The 14,770-nt window shown below is 41.3% G+C and overlaps 2 protein-coding genes across 22 annotated transcripts in view; one reads left to right on the plus strand and one right to left on the minus strand.

The window, feature by feature from the left end:
- Window positions 1-14,770, plus strand: part of ENTPD1 (ectonucleoside triphosphate diphosphohydrolase 1) — a 205,866-nt gene that overhangs the window by 157,284 nt on the left and 33,812 nt on the right. For 18 of the 21 annotated variants that reach the window (XM_077946959.1, XM_077946961.1, XM_077946953.1 and 15 more), the window contains 2 exons: window positions 538-798; window positions 11,305-11,418. In XM_077946959.1, coding sequence (XP_077803085.1) covers window positions 538-798; window positions 11,305-11,418 — 375 coding nt within the window. The remainder of the gene's footprint in view (window positions 1-537; window positions 799-11,304; window positions 11,419-14,770) is intronic. The other 3 variants (XM_077946958.1, XM_077946957.1, XM_077946960.1) reach the window with 1 other exon arrangement.
- LOC114670014 (uncharacterized) overlaps window positions 1-14,770 on the minus strand; it is a 152,597-nt gene that overhangs the window by 102,693 nt on the left and 35,134 nt on the right. The gene's annotated exons all lie outside the window — the stretch shown is intronic.

The following is a 14,770-nucleotide window of genomic DNA, read 5'->3' on the forward strand; positions in this document are numbered from 1 at the left end:
GAATGCTTGAAGAAAAGAATTTAAAAAATAAAGAATTTTTTAAAACTAATTAAAAAATTTTTCATACTATTGGCTTAAATGATGTAAAAGTATCTGGGAGTTTCTGATTCTCTCCTTGGAGGGAGGGTTGGTCCATAATGACATCCCTGTCATTATGTAGACTCCTGGAGAACTACCCCCAGGCCCAAATTTTTGACAACCTTGAGAGTTTCCTTATGAATCTGCTCCTGACCTAGATGATTAGGACTAAGCACTCAGGGACATTTCAAACTAATGGCATTTCTGGGCCCAGTTTTAACTATATCAGCATTCTTTGAATAGTCAAATACATTTATATCTGATACCACTTCTGGCGCCTGTTACACAAATCCATTTGTCACATTTATTCCTAAGGGTGAAAAAGGCAGGGCAGGCCATGTTGATGCCAATAACAAGTGGTGGGATGTTGTACAGTGCCTACATATTGATTAAGTCAGACTGTGCCTTTTGTATCCAAAGCGTTCACACATGATGCTTTCAAGTGATTTTTCCATTCAGGTTGCAAGTAACGAAATTCTCAGGGACCCATGCTTTCATCCCGGATATAAGAAGGTAGTGAACGTAAGTGACCTTTACAAGACCCCCTGCACCAAGAGATTTGAGATGACTCTTCCATTCCAGCAGTTTGAAATCCAGGGTATTGGAAACTATCAACAATGCCATCAAAGCGTCCTGGAGCTCTTCAACACCAGTTACTGCCCTTACTCCCAGTGTGCCTTCAATGGGATTTTCTTGCCACCACTCCAGGGGGATTTTGGGGTAAGTTTGTGAAATGATGAGGTATAGGATGTCTTGTTTACAAGTTATAGAATATGTGCCTACAAAGGATTTAAATAATAGGATGTATTTTTTTCTTACATAATGTCTTGAAGTAGATGATTAGGGGTTGGTTCTTCAGCTCAACTATGTCAGAACTTGGGATCAGCTTTTTCCACTATCTTTGTGATCTTTTTGTATTAAGGTATGTTACTGCTCCAAGCACCATATCACTAGGTCACTGCTTCCTTTTTGGCTCTAGGCAGCACCTTAAGCCCAGGTTCATCTCCATTCTAGTCAACAATAGGAGTACTGCCTTTCCAGAATGGGGGAGGTCCCAAAGAGGTTAGCCCCAGCAGTGTGGGAAAACTGACTAGGGGGTTGTGCCCAGGAGACCTTGTGGGACAGACCTCTTACAGCCACAGAACAGCCACTCTGATTTGCCATCTCCTTTGGCCAAGTGACATAGCAGAGTTCCCAGGGCTGGGGATGCTAAATCTGCCTCTCCCTTGTCTCTGCCTGTCCCCAGGGATGTTTCTCTCTTCAGGATGTCACGATGCTTACTGCGGGTTAAGACAAGGACAGGTTTCCTGCTAGGGAACCCAGGATGGTGGGGAAGCTGATTGTCCACCTTGATCTCACTTTTTCCAGTGTAGAAATTGTGAGTTTGGGGGAAATTTTTCACAAGCTTGGTGCCAGGCAGAATGGGAGGAGAGGTGACATGCCTGTGAAAGTTTGATTCTCTTCCCATCTGCTTGGAGTTTTTTCACTTCTTTGTGGCCCTGGGAACTGTCTCATCTTCATATTTGATTTCTGGGATATTGCTGGTGATCATCTCAGTGCTGTACATTTGTTTCTGGTTTTCTGTGGTTGGGGAGCATGAAGCCAGCTTGCTTCCATGCCACCATTTTGGAATCAGACATCCAAGCATCATATTTTCTTTCACATGCAAAGCAAAAGCAGGAGAGACGTTTAAGGTTTTCCTTGCACACATCTCTTGCACACACATTTTGCAGAAGTGCCGACTGACATCTTTTCAGATCCTGCTGGCCAGAACTTGGTGAAATATATACTCTAAACCAATCTGTGCTAAAGAGAAATGGATCAATATGGTTAGTTTAGACAAATTATTATTTATCACTTGAAGAGTCTTTTTTGAGCATATTGCTTTCCTCTACTTGGGTAAAATCAGGACTTCATAAGCGAGGAAGAAGGGGGCTAGCTATGGGGTATGCACCTGTTAAACAGTCTGCCATAGGTGGCTTCTCAAATGTCAGGAGGAGGAGCAGCAGTTAGATGACACGGCTGAGGGTTTTCCTCTATAAAGACATTTAGGAAGTAGAAACTCAGGAAATCCCAAAGAAACATTGAAGATAACATCATTGTCATTATGTTTTGAAGAGTTGGGGGATTATTTGAATCCTAGCTCCAAATTCCTTATTTTCTTAATAACGCCAGAATAAGATAAAATATTTGAGCAGAGGCAGAAGAGATGCCTCTTAATCGACTCAGTCTTCAAATTTCATATTTTGGTCCCAGAGGCTAAGCATTATTATAATCATAGTTTAGTAGCATATTGAAAAATTAGCTACCATCTGTCAAATGCCAATTATTGACTAAGCACTCTATGTATATTATCTCATTTATTCATTCAAGATATTCAGAGAAACAAGGCTTTTGCCTGCTTTCATGCTTTCTCCCTTTTAAGAAAACAGATCAGCATGTGAGAAGGGAGGTTCAGCTCCTCCCCTCCAGGACCCCAGCAAGAGAGTTTCTCCCAAGGTCACCTGGTCTGGCCCAAGACAAAGCTCTATGAAGAGAACATAGGCACTGTCCTAATCAGATCTGATTCTGCTTCTGGCTTCTTATGAACTGTATGAGTTCTTCATTTTCTTGGTCTCTGAGAAAACAATAGGTAATGCCATAGATCCAGGCTTACCTTAACCATGGTCCAAACCACAGCCTCCCCTCCCCTCAAGGTTCCTGAGGGAAATACATGGCAAGACAATGACTGGCAGAGTAATATTTGGTTATTAGTTGGCTGCAAACCCAAATTCAGAAGAAACTGAACCTCACTTGAATGCCCTGTGGCTGAGCTGGCACTGGCTGCTCACCTAGGACTGTTTTTGGGCCAGGGCCCTTGCCTTAGATTGAACTCCTTGAAGAGGAAGGAGGGTGTCACCTTGGCCAAGGGACTTTTTCATTCCAGTCACTGCAAGGATGTAAATCTAAAGTCAGTGAACATACCCTTGTGTCTTGAGTTTGTAACTTCTCAGAAAGTTTCACTTCCTGGGAAACATGGCCCAATTCCTGCCTTCAAGCTTGAGCAAACCTTTCCTCCTCAGGGGACTGGAATTTCTTGCCTTTGAATGTGATTCATCCAACCACAGCAGGGAGAGGTAGGGGCTGGAAAAGGGTGGAGGAGTCTTGAACTCCCCCTGGAGGCTTTTCTGTTTGATCCCTTAGTTCCTCATTGAGATTGTTCTCCCAGCCTTCTGAACCTCAGTTTGGCAGTTCCTGAAACTATCTCATTGCCTACCTCTAAGTAGGATCTTTCTCCTCTGGATACAGCCCTCAGGGTCAGGACTGTCCTGTCCCTATTTCTGCATTGGCAGTTTCCTTCTGCTTCAGATTTTTGGTGTTTTTTGTTTTGTTTTGTTTTATGTCTTCTGTAATATACCCCTAAAACTTAAAGTCTTTTTGTCTGTTTCCTCATCTGTAAAACGGGGACAGAAATATCTACCTCATTTATAGTTGTGAGCCAGACAAGCAGTGATGGTCTGGGAAATGTCTAACAACCAACTCTCGGGGAATGGGGAGCTGATTTGTAGCACTTACCAGTTTCCATGGTGTAAGCAGTTCTACCACAGCCTATTTCAAGCTATCAGCATATCAACTGGCTCACAAAAATCTGGAAATTTTAAGAATCAGCTCTTGTGGGTGCATGAGAAAGAGTCAGCTCCAGCACACCACTTTAAATAGCAAAAAGCTGGCATACCCCAGCACCGCCCTTAAAAAGGTTAGGTCTTTATCCTAGCAGTCTTCATTCTATGCTGTCCTTCCTGCAGGGAGTTCTTATTATTGAGTCCTGCCTCTTGAAGAGTAACTATGTGCAACACAGATATCCAGTTTCATTCCCATTATTTCCAGAACTAGTTAGCCTGGGTGTTCTCAAGCCACAGAGAATTTGTTGGGGAGAGAATTTTTGCCACAGTTGCATTCAGCACTGATGATCTGAGTCTTAGTCGGTAAATATAGTATTAAAAATTCTCAATGCTTTAGTCAGTCTGGCTACCCTGTAGCCTTGGTTGCTAAACAGAATCCAATGTTGTGGACAAATTAGAAACACTAACAAGAAAGAGGGAACGCCTGTAGGGAATTACTTATGAGGTAATTTAGAAATTATGTTTAAAGACCACATTGTGCTGTTTATATAAATAAGAAAGAGAATAAACAAGTTCAATAGGAAACTGGAATTAAAGAACATTAAAAACATATTTGTCTACATATGCATACATAAATGTGTGTGTATATTTATATTTATGTTGGTGCAAAAGTAATTGTGGTTTCAGACCGTGAATTTTAAATCATTATAACTAGGCTGTAACACATCTTTATTAATCGTAATGGGAACCATTACAATCAACACATTTTTGCCAACGAGAAATAAGTTTATTTATTCCTGTAGCATAAAAATCTGTGCTTCAGTATTTGATGAACTCTTGGAAAGCATTTTCTGCACATCCTGCTGGTTGCGGAAGTGTTTTCCTTGCAAAAAGTTGTCGAGATGCTTGAAGAAGTGGTAGTCCGTTGGACAGCGATCAGGTGAATGTGGCAGATGAGGCAAAACTTCATAGCTCAATCTGTTCAACTTTTGAGGCATTGGTTGTGCGATGTGTGGTAGGGCATTGTTGTGGAGAAGAATTGCGCTCTTTCTGTTGACCGCTGCTGGCTGCAGGTGTGTTGCAGTTTTCGTTGCATGTCATTGATTTGCTGAGCATACTTCTCAGATGTAATGGTTTTGCCGGGATTCAGAAAGCTGTAGTGGATCACACTGGCAGCAGACCACCAAACAGTGACCATGACCCTTTTTTTTGGTACAAGTTTGGCTTTGGGATGTACTTTGGAGCATCTTCTCGGTCCAACCACTGAGCTGGTTGTCACCAGTTGTCGTATAAAATACACTTTTCATTGTATGTCACAATCTGATTGAGAAATGGTTTGTTGTTGCGCAGAATAAGAGATGACACTTCAAAATGACGATTTTAAAACAATTTTGGTCAGCTCATGAGGCACCCATTCATCAAGCTTTTTCACCTTTCCAATTTGCTTCAAATGCTGAACAACTGTAGAATGGTCAATGTTGAGTTCTTCAGAAACTTCTCATGTAGTTGTAAGAGGATCAGCTTCGATGATTGCTCCCAGTTGGTCATTGTCAACTTCCGATGGCCGACCTCTATGTGCCTCATCTTCAAGGCTCTTGTCTTCTTTGCAAAACTTCTTGAACCACCACTGCACTGTACATTTGTTAGCAGTTCCTGGGCCAAATGCATTGTTGATGTTGTGAGTTGTCTCTGCTACTTTACAACTCACTTTGAACTCGAATAAGAAAATCGCTCAGATTTGCTTTTTGCCTAACATTATTTCCATAATCTAAAATAAACATAAAATGAAAGGAAATAATAACTCATCAGCAAAAAGGCATAAAGAAAGAGATGCCCATTAAAATGATGTATAACATAACCACATTTATTTAAGAATGTACTCCAGCATCAAAGGGCAAATTCCAACAATGCAAAAACCATGATTCCTTTTGCACGAACCTAATACGTACCCCTGGGTTATAGATACCAATCAAGTAAGGATTATCAAGTAAGGGTGACTTCTAGTATGGACATTAAGGAGCTCACCACAGATTTTGACTTCAGTGGTGCAGCATCTCATTGACATCTAAAGGCAAACTCAGGAATTCCTAGAGCTGAGTCAGTATTTCCCTCAAGAGTTGGCTTTGGGTCCATTCTGGCAAAAGAACACCTATGGGATTGAATCCCTAAAACCTTACCCTAAAAACAGGATCAGGATGATTCCTAAAGACTTTTAAAAAAAGTCATCTACCTTGGTCACAGGAACTTGGTGACGTGACCTTGAACCATCTGATTTTGAGCAATGTATCTTCCTGGGGTATTAAAAGAAGATAGTTTTTGTTCCTCAGTATAATTCTCGGGATTAAAAATGGAAGCATTCTAAACTGTTCTTTTTTAAATTTTCACTTTTTATTTTAAGTTCTGGGGTACATGTGCAGAACATGCAGGTTTGTTACATAGGTATACATGTGTCATGGTGGTTTGCTGCACCCATCAACCCGTCATCTAGGTTTTACACTCCACATGCATTAGGAATTTGTTCTAATGCTCTCCTTCCCCTAGCCCCTAACCCCCTGACAGGCCCCAGTGTGTGATGTTCCCCTCCTTGTGTCCATGTGTTCTCATTGTTCAACTCCTACTTATGAGTGAGAACATGCAGTATTTGGTTTTCTGTTCTGTGTTAGTTTGCTGAGAATGATGGCTTCCAGCTTCATCCATGTCCCTGCAAAGGACATGAACTCATTCTTTTTTTATGGCTGCATAGTATTCCATGATGTATATGTGCCACATTTTCTTTATCCAGTCTATCATTGATGGGCATTTGGATTGATTCTAAGTCTTTGCTATTGTAAATAGTGCTGCAATAACATACTTATGCATATGTCTTCAGAGTAGAATGATTTATAATCCTTTGGATGTATACCCAGTAACAGGATTGCTGGGTCAAATGGTATTTTGGTTCTAAATCCTTGAGAAATTGCCACATTGTCTTCCACAATGGTTGAACTAGTTTACACTCCCACCAACAGTGTAAAAGCCTTCCTATTTCTCCACAGCCTCGTCGGCATCTGTTTCCTGACTTTTTAATAATTGCCATTCTAACTGGTGGGAGATGGTATCTCATTGTGGTTTTCATTTGCATTTCTCTAATGACCAGTGATGATGAGCTTTTTTTCATATGTTTGTTAGCTGTATAAATGTTTTCTTTTGAGAAATGTCTGTTCATATCCTTTGCCCACCTTTTGATGGGGTTGTTTTTTTTTTTTTCTTGTAAATTTGTTTAAGTTCCTTATAGATTCTGGATATTAGACCTTTGTCAGATGGATAGCTTGCAAAATTTTTCTCCCATTCTGTAGGTTGCCTGTTCACTCTGATGATCTAGACCATTCTTAAAAGAAGATATACAAATGGCCAACAAACATGAAAAAATGCTCAATCTCACTAATTATCAGGGAAATGCAAATTAAAATCACAGTGAGACACTACCTTACTCTGCTGCAAGAATGGCCATAATTTAAAAATTAAAAAATAATAGATGTTGCTATGGATGTGGTGTAAAGGGAACACTTTTACACTGCTGGTGGGAATGTAAACCAGTACAACCACTATGGAAAACAGTATAGAGGCTCCTTAAGAAACCAAAAGTAGAACTACCATTTGATCCAGCAATCCCACTACTGGATATCTACCCAGAGGAAAAGAAGTCATTGTATGAAAAAGACACTTGCACACACATGTTCACAGCAACACGATTTGCAATTGCAAAAATATGGAACCAGTCCAAATGCCCATCAATCAATGAGTGGACAAAGAAAGTGTGGTGTATATATATATACACACACACATATATATATACATATATATACACACACACACTATGGAATACTACTCAGCCATAAAAAGAAATGAAATCATGGCATTTGCAGCAAGGAAACATGATGTATTAAGTAAAACAAAGTGGTATTATAAAAAATTATGTCTAGTATCATCATATTTAGGTTATATATGTACATATACACATATATAATTATATAAATATATATTCACTATTTTATATTACATATCAATTTGCTGTAGATATTAAACAGTAAATCGTTAAAAAGTGTACATCTCTAGAGGATGGTTAGATTAAGGACAGACTTCCTTTTTTGTTTGTTTGTTTGAGACAGAGTCTCACTGTGTCACCCAGGCTGGAGTGCAGTGGCGTGATCTCGGCTCACTGCAAGCTCCACCTCCTGGGTTCACATCATTCTCCTCTTCAGCCTCCCAAGTATCTGGGACACCACCACGCCCGGCTAATTTTTTTGTATTTTTAGTAGAGACAGGGTTTCACCGTGTTAACCAGGATGGTCTTGATCTCCTGACCTCATGATCCGCCCATCTTGGCCTCCCAAAGTGCTGGGATTACAGGCGTGAGCCACCGCGCCCAGCCGAGACTTCCATTTTTAACTTGTATTTAAACTCTATATAATAAACGTGTTTCTTTTGAATAAGCCAGCATTTTAAAGATATTTCTATTTTGAAGGAAAATAAATGAATAGGGAAACTTCTAATGTTGAGAAATAAATAAGAGCAAGATTCTGAGATGCCAGAGGGAGGCTTCTGAAGGTCATGGGAAATTTTTCAAGAGCCTATGGCATGTAGTGCCTTGGGGAGTTGGAGGTGGCATGGACCAGGAGGCCCTGCTGACTTGATCGCTGTGTATCCTACTGAAGGCTCAATATGTTGCTAAATCTACCTCATAGAAATTTTTTGTTTGTTCATCTGTTTTTTATAATTTGTACTTATTTTATAAAGCAAATGTCACCACTTAGCAAAAGCAAGAGAATTTCTAGATGCTTAACTCATTGAGACTTTTGCTAATAGAATAAGCTCTAGGACTGATTTCAGAAAGTCTTTTGAAAGGTAACAATTTAAGGAAATATTTATTATTGCTCTATTACATGCTCATTATAAAAAATCAAACTGTACAAAAAGATTAAAGTGAAAACTAAAAGGTCTTCTCTCCCTCTCGCTCCACCATCAGTTCACTAGAGGAAAAATGAGAAATAGTTGTAGTAAACAGGAAAAACTTTTCCAGGTATTAGATATGCGAATCCAAACATACACAGTCTGTCAGTTAACAGAGATTGTTGTGCCTTAGGAACTAGAGAGAGAGCAGTTTTCTGCCGCTTATTTATAGAGCACTCACATATGCCAAGTGCCATGTTAGTGAGGGCAGATTCAACCAAGAACGAGGGAGATTCCGTGCCTGCCATCACAGAGCTGGCATTCTCGAAGGCAGGCAGAGATGAGACCAGAAACACAAGCAAAGGCAAATCAGACTGCTGCTGATCAAAATCAGATGGCTGCAAATCAAAAGGAACTGCTGGGAAAAAGAGACAGTCCTGTGAAAGGACATAACAGAGGGTCCTAGAAACCCCTCTGAGGAGGGGATGTGGAAGTCCATGGAATTCCAGCAGAGGGAATAGCAAGTGTACAGGCTTTAGGGGAGGAAAGGCTTGGCAGGGATTGAAAGCCAGGGTGGCTGGGTATGGTGGGCATGGGGGCAGGGCCAGAATATGCCTGGTTTTCAGAGACCTTGTAGGATTTGATTTTTTTCTAAGTATAATTAGGAGCCACCAAAAGTTTTAAGCAGGGGAGTGATATGATCAGATTTGTTTTTAAAAGATTCCTGTGACTGCTGTTTGCAGGATGGGTTGGACTAGAACCAGAAAGCTAACATGGAGACTAATTAAGAGGCCATTGCAGTGTCCACACGAGATGATAGTGGCTTGGGTTAAGAGAGCTGAAATAGGACCATACCAAGATCTTTTTCTGCACCTGGCATACAATGATAATTAAAGTGCTGGAATTCCTGAGTTCAGGGCATATGGAGGCTCTCCAGTTTCTGGGGAGCTCGACTTCCTAGAGGAATGAGCATACCAGTTCAGAGGCTAAATGTATAGAGAGGTATTTATACCATTGCTCATAGGAGAAATTGCTGGTAATCAGGAGAATTACCAGTAGGGAGTTACTGAATGAATTAAGATACATCTACACCATAGACTCTTACGTGGCCATTAGAGTGGCCCCAGCTGACTTGGAAGGATTTCTATAAAGGATTGTTAAGAAAAGCAAGATGAAGAATCTGTTTAAAATTTCATTTCTAAAACAAACCCTTTATATGTATGTGTTTGTATATGATTATAGGAGCATGGGAAAAATGGAAGGTTTCATATTAAGTTGTTAGTATGAACTCCTGTTGGGACTGAAAGTGGAAGAAAAAAGCCAAAAAAAAAAAAAAAAAAGAAAATGTATTAAAAAGGACTAATATGCTCACACTTATTTTATTAGATATATATGTCTAAGAATATTGAAAAATGCAACTTATTTCAGCTGGAACTGAGGCATATGGCCTGTTTGCAGCAGGACATTTCTTTGCTGGTGGAGGATATTTTTCCTCATCTCCGAGTCACAGTGAGCCCCCAGTGGGATCTCTGCTACCTCCTGTTTCTTTGCCTACCAAAACTCTGTTTCTTTGCCTATGCGAATTCCACTTTGGGAATCACATTTTCTTTCTACATTCACTTCTAGTTAAGTAATTTTACAGAAGGCAAATTATAATCCCCAATCTAACCGTGTTTGCCACAGAGAAAACTCTATGCTCCCCTCAAATAATCCCAGTAAACTATGACTCAGCACAGTGCCTAGTAAACAGAGCTCAGTGTGTTTGCTGAATGAACAAATGATGTGCTCCTTTAATATCCAACATGATTTCCCCTAAAAACCGGCACCCTTTTGGGTAGGAAAGAAGAAAAGCACTAGAGTTGGGGTTTGAATTGGCTCATCCAGCAAGCTCTGCTCAATCATTTTCTCCCCTTTAAATTCATGCTCTATTAAAAGAGTAAAAAAGGCAGTTATAGGGTGGTATGAAGTATAATAAAAGTTACATATGTATCATAGAATGAGAAAAATGCTAGAAGCCTATATACTATATTTAATAGCAGTTGTCACTAAGTAGTAGAATTTAGAGGTCATTTTAATAGAATTTTTTTTTTGTTTTACTGATTTTAACTTTTAACTTTTTTATAGTTCTCATGTTTGATGATGATAATGATTTTTAAAAAATTCAGTTGTGTCTAAAATAGTACCTAGCCCATAGTAGACCTGTAATGAATATTTGTTGAATAAAGATGGATTTTTAAAGGAAAGCAGTACATATTCATTATAGAAAATAGGCAAAACATAAGCACAAGGGGAAAACACCAATTTTGCTACTCAGAGATAACTCAATAGTGTTGTATAGAATTTTCTAGTTTTATATATTTATTAAACATCCATATGTAGTACACAGTATTTTTAAATGGGATTTTTGCAACTCCTCTCTCTTTTCTTATTCTCTTTCCCCATTTTTCTTTCTCCCTGACTCTCCTATTACAATTATGGAGAAAAGTAACTGCCAGGTGGCTTAGAAATGTGTGTCAGCAGCAGAGGGGCTCCTCTTCCAGGAAGGAAACAGCTCTTGGGCCTGCAGTATCACTTTGTGTGTTAATTTACTCAGCAGAGCTTTCCAGGCACCTGCACAAGGGATGCAGCCTTTAGGAGAGCAAGTTGGCATCCCTCTGTGTGGAACACAGCCTAAAACTGCAATTTTCTCTTGTAGGCATTTTCAGCTTTTTACTTTGTGATGAATTTTTTAAACTTGACATCAGAGAAAGTCTCTCAGGAAAAGGTGACTGAGATGATGAAAAAGTTCTGCTCTCAGCCTTGGGAGGAGGTAAGTGACTAGGCACAGCAACTCTAACAGCATGAGTGCCCTGTGCCCTCGCTGATGCAGAGGATGTGAGTCTGCTCTGAAACTCCTGCTGGTTTGACCAAGATCCAGCAAATGTGTTAGAGAAGACCAGGTGGTGGACTCAGGAATGAATGTATTGGCATTCCTTGTTAACTTGACATTCAGTGGCTTAAATAAGATCTTATTTTTTTTCTCACCTAATACAAAGTCTGGCAGTAGGCAGCTGTTGGCATGGGGTCAGCAGCTCTGCTCTGTCTCAGCCATTGCTTCTTCAGCTCTGCTATTGTGCCTATTTCTTCATGGACACAAGATGGTGGCTGTGGCTTCAGGCATCACAGCCTTGTTCAGAAAGTTCAGAAAAGGGGTAGAACCAGATACATCTGTTCATTTTTACAGGAAAGCAAAAGCTATCCCAGACTCAGCAGTCTTCCCCTTATATCTCAATGGCCAGGATTGACTGGGAAAACCAGGTGCAGAATTTTGTGACCAGCTTAAGCTTAGACCTATCATGAGCCACTTCCTTGAGCTGGGCACATTGTGGCCCACTCCCCTCCACCAATCCCCAAATCAGAGTTCTGTTAGCAAGAAAGCAGGCAATTTGCAGAGTCTGCCACATACACGATTGTGGTAAAATCCTCTCCATTTCCCAGGTCCAAGATATCTCCTACTTATTCATAAACTTGAAGCACAATTTTTTTCTTACCAGAGGCACTGAGCCATTCAACATCCAGTGCCACAAGATGAAAATCAAGGGATGAGAGGTATGGAATCCACTCTGATTATAAAAGACATAGCTCAGAACAGCAGCTCTTTTTAAGTTGACAGTTGCAAAAGTGAATGGTGTTTTCATTCTTAAGAAATGCTATCAATTAAAAATAGATGCTTATCCTTGTCTGCACTAACAAGGGGGAAGAGAGGCTGAGCAAGAGCTGGGAAGCTTGCCATTCTCTCCAGGTATTTTGTCTAGAACATGAAAGAAATGTGCTCAGGGCCTTCATCAAGAGTTGCTCAAATGTCTCAGCACTTTACAAAAAGGTTAGCAGTGGTTTTTTGCATCTGGTGGTAATCTGTGGAGGAAGATAAGCATGTTGGAGTGGAGGCAATTTGAGACCAGGCCTACATATGGCTGCTGAGGAAGCAGATTTAGGCTGCTCTTTGAAAAAAAATTACTTCTGGTTTAGATTAAAAGTTCTCATCCTGGCTAACACGGTGAAACCCCGTGTCTACTAAAAATACAAAAACATTAGCTGGGCGTGGTGGCGGGTGCCTGTAGTCCCAGCTACTCAGGAGGCTGAGGCAGGAGAATGGTGTGAACCCGGGAGGCAGAGCTTGCAGTGAGCCGAGATTGCGCCACTGCACTCGAGCCTGGGCGACAGAGCGAGACTCCATCTCAAAAAAAAAAAAAAAAAAGTTTTGTCAGGTTTCCTCTCTTATCCACATCTCATTTTTTACTTCATAAGATTATGTTAGGCTGGGAATGCTTATATCTAGACCTGTAGGTCTGCTCAGGTAAGTCATGTGGGGAATTGTTCAGAGGCCCTGCAAGGAAGCTAAGAAGGGCCCGCATTTGGGAGAATTCCTGAAGCATTTGGGGAAGGGGTTGCAGAGTTAGACCCCTGTCCTCACCCAGAGCCTATAGCATTGAGGTGGATGTTATGACCCGGGGTTCACTTTCCCAAGCTGCATCATTCACCCAGATAGAAAACATAGTTTTGTCAAGTACATTGTTAGGAGGTGACGCTTTCCCTCCTAACTTAATCGTGGGGAAGGACTGCTACTCCAGTATGGCTTGTGTTTGGGAATGTTCCTTCTAAACACCTTTGGTAGAGAGATAATAGCAATGTTTAAGCATGTACTGTGTGTTGACAGTGGTGGACGTTTGCTTTCTGTGCTTTATGCATATCTATCATGCTGCCTTTCCCTGCTTTGTCAAGGGAAATAAAATGCAAACCATACTTGCTGACACTTCAGGTGCCTGAAGTCATTGGGTCTCTGAAGTGGAGAGACTGGGCGAGTGAGTGGAAGGGAGACTCCATGGTTGTCTTCTGGCAGCTTCATTAGAGGGCGAGTAGAATCTTTCAGCAGCCTGAACGCAGCCACTTTTCTACTCTGAAAATCTGGGCATCCAAGATCTGGTCAGTCCAAGTGAGCAACGTGATTAGATTCTATGTGTACTGATGACCAGTTATATCTCAGTGTACTCTGGATCCTCACATTCAGCCTTGTGAATATTCAGCCTTTCTAGGGAAAGGCATCCCATTTTTGAAGATCCGTCAATGCCCCTTTATGTGGAGGCCGGAAAGAGGATATCCATGAAGGGAAGAGAACCTCGTCATGTTCCACTGCCCTGGGAATAGAAAGGAGAGAAGAGAGAGGGGAAGGTGGGAGAGAAAGGAGAGAGGAAAGTAGACTTCCTCTCCCAATTTGGAGAGCACACAGTAATGAATCCACCTACAGGCATGAGCATGATCAATTCTGGATTGATGAAGAAGGTGGATGCCTTTTTGGCTTCTATATTTTTGGCTACTGTCATAACCTTCAGGAGGCCAGACTGCATAGCCAATGTACAGCTTTCCAGAAGGAGGAGAGGAATAGAAGTGTTAAAGAATTCAGGGAAATTAGGCCAAAATGGCATCTCCCAGCCCCCCCCCCCCCCCCGCCCCACCCCACACAAGGTATAGGCCAGCCTTTAAGGACCTACAGGGGCTCAGCACTTTCAAGTTGGACCTAAGAAGATTCTTGGGATTTTGTATCCCATAGGTATCCTTCAATTGACAGGCCCAAAACTACTTCGATAGGGGAGGAGGTCTTTTCACAAAGGGAAAGCAGAATGCAGTGACTGAAAGGAAGGGGTAGGGACCTGGACAGGCAATGTCAACTGATGTCCACACCAAGGTCTCAAGAGGATGTCACATGAAGAGGAATCAATCAAAGGGTAATTTCCAGAACTGTGCTGAAAAGACAAGCTCCAAGCTGGGTCATTCTGAGGATTTCATCAGAGCAAGACAAGGCAGTCTAGTTATGGACTTATCCTTTCAGAAACTGGGGACAGGCAGGAACCAAGTGAGAAACAGACCCCAGGCAGGAGTTAGGATTTGCAGATGGGATGACTCACGAAAGGGAGAGAAATCTGGGAAAATAGGGGTGTGGTTTAGGCATCCAGGAGATACTACATATAAAACATCTGGCATAGGTCCAGATGGTACATGATGCAGGCATAACAAATGTTCTCTCTCTGCCAAGGGTGTCCAGGAGGCAATGCCTATCTGAAGGGCTGAGGGATGGAGCAGCAGACAGAAGTCCAGGCTGAACTAGAGAGGTCCTGGCCTGTTGT

Source organism: Macaca mulatta, chromosome 9 (genome assembly GCF_049350105.2).
Source record: "Macaca mulatta isolate MMU2019108-1 chromosome 9, T2T-MMU8v2.0, whole genome shotgun sequence".
Lineage (NCBI taxonomy): Eukaryota > Metazoa > Chordata > Mammalia > Primates > Cercopithecidae > Macaca > Macaca mulatta.